This window comes from Bison bison, unplaced genomic scaffold (assembly GCF_000754665.1).
Source record: "Bison bison bison isolate TAMUID 2011002044 unplaced genomic scaffold, Bison_UMD1.0 scf7180017864108, whole genome shotgun sequence".
Taxonomy (NCBI): Eukaryota; Metazoa; Chordata; class Mammalia; order Artiodactyla; family Bovidae; genus Bison; species Bison bison.
Window position 1 is genome coordinate 2,833,073 of NW_011494680.1, and position 4,997 is coordinate 2,838,069.

General features: G+C 51.4%; 1 protein-coding gene across 1 annotated transcript in view; it reads right to left on the reverse strand.

The window, feature by feature from the left end:
• The window catches only part of FAM83A (family with sequence similarity 83, member A), a 19,204-nt gene that overhangs the window by 7,945 nt on the left and 6,262 nt on the right, over positions 1-4,997 (reverse strand). The window contains exons 2-3 of the mRNA XM_010838918.1: positions 1,266-1,433; positions 342-466 (exon numbers count right to left, since the gene is read on the reverse strand). Coding sequence (XP_010837220.1) covers positions 342-466; positions 1,266-1,433 — 293 coding nt within the window. The remainder of the gene's footprint in view (positions 1-341; positions 467-1,265; positions 1,434-4,997) is intronic.

The following is a 4,997-nucleotide window of genomic DNA, read 5'->3' on the forward strand; positions in this document are numbered from 1 at the left end:
GAAGTAAAATAGGGCCCCCAAAGACAACAAAGCAAATTGCACGGCTTTAGAATCACACCTGAGAGCTCTGAGAAAGGAAACGAGGAAACATCCTATTGCAACACAAAGGGAAACCAAGGCACTTGTAAGTGTCTCCCTACCCAGAATTCCTCCCAGGAAGGACCCAGATTTCCCCCTTTCTCCCAGGCAGGTTCTCTCTCCAGCCTTGTGTAGGTGATGAGTCCCCAGTTCCCCCAGGAGCTGCTTGTGGGTATGTGGGCCTGAGCGGTTGGGGCTGGTCTGCACCGAGCTCAGCCTTGGCCTCCTCGAAGCCCCAACAGAAGGTGGAACCCAGCACTCACCTATACGATCCACACAGGACATATCTCCAGTCTGAGATGATGAACTTCTCCCGGATTTGGCCGGAGAACTTCCTGCCTGACTTGGCACAGTACACCTCTCCTTCCACGCTCCGGATGGAGATGTTCTGTTGGAAGGGAAGTCAAGGTGTCCTCACTATGTATTTATGGTCACACACCTGTCTAGAAATGTCTGGAAGGATGCTCAGCAAGAGCAAAAGGGTTATCGCTAGTTGGTGGGATTATGCGCCATTTTTATGCTCTCCTTGGCTGAATCTTCTAAATTTTCTTCCATATCCTGACATTATTTGAGTAATGAAGAAGAAAAGAAAAGGGAGATGGTAGAATTCAAACAAAGCAGAAAACAGGAGTGACAGGATGCTCTTCCAGTTCAGGCTCTAAGCACATCCCTCGGAATCCTGCCCTGTCTCCCCTGTCACTGTTTCTCGGGGCCGTATGTTCCTTGTGGCACAGCTACACAGCTTTAGGGCAGGATGGGGTTGAGGTCCTCTGAATCCAAGTCCAGGGGTGTGAGTTCAGCTACTTCTGATGGGGAAAGCAATCATATCATGGGTTTATGGTACCCTCATTAGTGTCTAGGGCTTCCCTGATAGCTCAGGTGATAAAGAATCTGCCTGCAAAGCAGGAGGCCCCAGTTCAATTCCTGGGTTGGGAAGATCCTCGGAGAAGGGACAGGCTACCCACTCCAGAGTTCTGGCCTAGAGAATTCCATGGACTATATAGCCCATGGGGTCACAAAGAGTCAGACACAACTGGGCCTCACTTTCACACCGTGAGGAAGGGCCATCTGACCTGGACTTTGAGCAAGAAGTAAATGTTTATTATAGTGAGAGGGGGCATGTGTCCCACGGCGTAGCCTATCCTATGCTCACACAAAGTACTTTTCGAACCATCACGGGGCCCTACCTTGAGGTGAGTGTCAGAGATCTGGGCTTTGTCACACATCTCCTGGAAGAGCTTCACGCCTCCCTGGTCCAGGAGCACACAGACGAACACCCCGCGCTTGTTGGCCGCCTCTAGGATGTCACAGAAGATCTCCACGTCCGTGAACACGTCCATCAGGATCGCCAGGACCTGGGCCAGGGCAGAGGGGTCAGGGCCAGGTGCTAACTGGTTTCAGCCTAACTCCTCAGTCCCAGCGGGCCTGGGAGATCTGGTCCCATGAGTGCTGAGCTGGGGGTGGTGGGGGATGACGGCAGGACTGTGGAAGCATGCAGAGCTGCAGCAGGGCCCTACCCCTCATCTCCAGCCCCTCCTCATATCCTCTGGCCTCTCCTCCCACTGTTGGAGTGGAAAATGCAGAGGAGAATGGAGAGAAAAGCAAAAAAGAGGAGGCAGAGAGGCGGAGATGAGACCAGGGGAGGTGGTTGGGCAGAATCACAGGAGAGGGACAGATTTACAGTTATGGGTTCTTAGCTGTTTGGAGCTCGAAGGCACTCTATGGCCCCTGGCTTTCAAATGTTTTTAAGTCTCAAACCAGACCCTTGTGGAGACCCCAGGAAGTATAAACTAGACTAGATACTGAGCTACCCCAGTGGGTGGAGGAGGGAGTCCTGCTCAACCAGCAGGTATTGCGTCGTCCGGCAGAGCAGAAACTCGGGGGGTGAGGGGTCTAGATATCCAGTCACGGCGAGAGATGTACGTGTTCCTGCCAGGCACCCATTCATCCTTCTTGTGCCAACAGCACCCCAAGCTCATTTTATCTTATTTTTGACCACACCACATGGCTTATGAGATTTTAGTTCCCCAACGAGGCATTGACAGGTAGATTATTCAGCAGCCATTAAAATGATCATTATAATGGTTACATAGAAACTATAAGGAACAGTGAAATGTTTAAGCAAATCTTGCTGTTTAGTATAATGCTCACCAAATGTGTATTAACAATTAACTAAGTGAAAAAAGAAAACAAAGGACTAAATGATAGCACGTCTACTACAATTGCCAGTGAGGGAAGCCGGTATATAGGTAGACAAGTACAAAGCCAACACTGGCTGTCATATTTGGCTGGGGCACTGGGGTGAGTTTTTTCTTCAATGTCACCTGTAATAATAATGTTCTGCCACTTTCCTAATAGTTACAATACATATTTTTGGACCATAAACATCTGGAAGTAGCAAGAACAAGAAGAGTGTCACAGAGAGAGGTGAAGGAGTTGGCTGGCACCTACATGGAGCTGACTTGCTGCTCAGTTGCTCTGGGTATCTGGACAGTGGAGGGGACCACAGAGAAATTGCTCACCCAGGGCTACAGGTCACTAGAGATGTTTAGAAACGTGGCTCTGTTAACACACAGTTAAGTACATGTGTGTGTGTTAGTAGCTCCGTCATGTCTGACTCTTTTGTGACCCCATGGATGGTAGCCCACCAGGCTCCTCTGTCCAAGGGATTCTCTAGGCAAGAATACTGGCATGGGTTGCCATGCCCTTCTCCAGGCGATCTTCCCAAGCCAGGGATCAAATCTGGGTGTCCCCGCATTGCAGGCAGATTCTCTACCGTCTGAGCCACCAGGGAAACCCACGGTTAAGTACATGTACACATTAAAGCTTATGGCGCCAATAACTCTGAGGGCCTCTCTCCTGAAAGACAAATGCCTCCTCCTCTAAGGTATTGGCAAAAGAGACAGTTCTCTCCCCTTAGGAGGTCAGTAAATCCTCCCAGTTGTGTCCCAGTGAGTCCCTGTTTCCCAGAGCCAGGGCTGGTAAGCGGGTGACTAATGGACAGAGTGTTTTGGCTGGGTTTACAAAAAGCCCAGCACCCTAATGTAAGGGATGCTTGGAAAGACAGGCTCATGGCATCCAGGTTCATCTTGTTTGCCTCCTGTTGGCATTGTCTCCCAGCTGGATCAATTCAAGGTCAGTAACTTCTTCCCAGGGCTCCCCAGGTGACACTAGTGGTAAAGAGCCTGCCTGCCAATGTGGGAGACACAAGAGACTCGGGTTCGATCTCTGGTTCAGGAAGGTCCTCTCGAGGGGCGTGGCAATCCACTCCAGTATTCTTGCCTGGAGAATCCTCAGGGACAGAGGAGCCTGACGGGCTACAGGCCATGTATATGACTTCTTCCATCCCCTGTGTGGGAGTCCCACCTCACAGGGCCTAGTGAGCTGAATGATGAAATCCCAAAAGATACGTCTACATTTTAACCACCAAAACCGTTGCTGTGACCTCATTTGGAAAAAAAAAAAGAGTCTTTGCAGATGCAATTAAGACTCTCAAGCTGAGATCATCCTGGACATTTTGTGCACATGTGCTAAGTTGCTTCAGTCATGTCTGACTCTTTGAGACCCTATGGACTGTGGCCCGCCAGGCTCTTCTATCCATGGGATTCTCCGGGCAAGAATATTGGAATGGTTACCATTTCCTTCTCCAGGGGATCTTACTGACCCAGGGATCGAACCTGCATCTCTTACATCTTCTGCATTGGCAGGTGGGTTCTTCACCACTGTACCATCTGGGAATCTTCTTAGGGCCAGATGGACCAGCACGGAGGCATGGGGTTGGCTGAGAAGGAGAAGGAGGTACTTCCCGTGCTAAGGAAGGAAGTCAGCCTGGGAGCACAGCCTGGCAGGGCAGCTTTGGGGATCTGGAGTGTCAGAGAGATGGAGGGACCCAGTCAGGGGCCTGCAGGTCTGCTGGGGCAGTGCCCACAAGCAGCATTCATCCTGCGGAGACCTCAAATCGTGGCTGAGAACCCTCCACTACCAGCCAGGCAGACGTGAGTTTCTCATGGGCTGGAAATCTTGCTACTTTGGGGGAGGCAGGAGGCGGGAGGGGAGAGGTGATTTGGATCCTGGTGGGGCCACCAACCATGTTGGGGCCAGTTGTTGAAGGCACTTAGCACCCCACACCCCACTTTGTCCTTTGATTGCTACTCTTCCCTCTTTCTTTCATATGTGCTGATGCTCCCTTAAAAAAAGCAAAACATAATTTTCACTCTTTATTTATTTATGCCTCACAGCATGCGGGATCTTAGTTCCCCGACCAGGGCTTGAACTCACGCCCCCGCAGTGGAAGCGTGGAGTCCTGGAGTCCCTGATGCTCCCTTTTTGAGTTTGGTTGATGTGTAATAACCGCAGCACCTGAGCACCTGATTTCCTGAGCAACTACTCAGCCGCACGTTTATTTCCTGTGACCTTCACAACGCCATGACCCGGACTTCCCTGGTGAAGAACAGGGGTGCAGAGATGTTAAGTAACTTGCCAAAAGCCGCAGGGCTGGAAGGCTGGAGATGCCCTAGATCCCAATCCAGAGCCACGCTCCCAACCAGTCTACCGTGAGCTAAGAGAAGAACTCATCTCTGTTTACATCAGATGTAGTCTGTCCCTTCTCTGCTTGTGGCTTAGGGATGGGTAGGGAAGGAGAGTCAAGCCTGGGAGGGTTGGGGGACCCCAGAGAGCAGAGCTCAAAGAGAACATGAGCAGAAAGGGCCCAGGTGGACCCTCCACCATCACCTATCTGCTGACCACAGGGTGAGGGGGCCAAGACCCCTTAGAAAGGCAGCTGTGAGAGGCCTATCCCCTCCAAGCATATGCTCCCCCCTTTAGCGTCACCTCTGTCCGTGCCTGGTGCTTCTTGCCATCAGTGCCCACCTGGAGCAGTGACAATACAGCACTGAGCCCCAGCACTCAGGGGAGGAGGG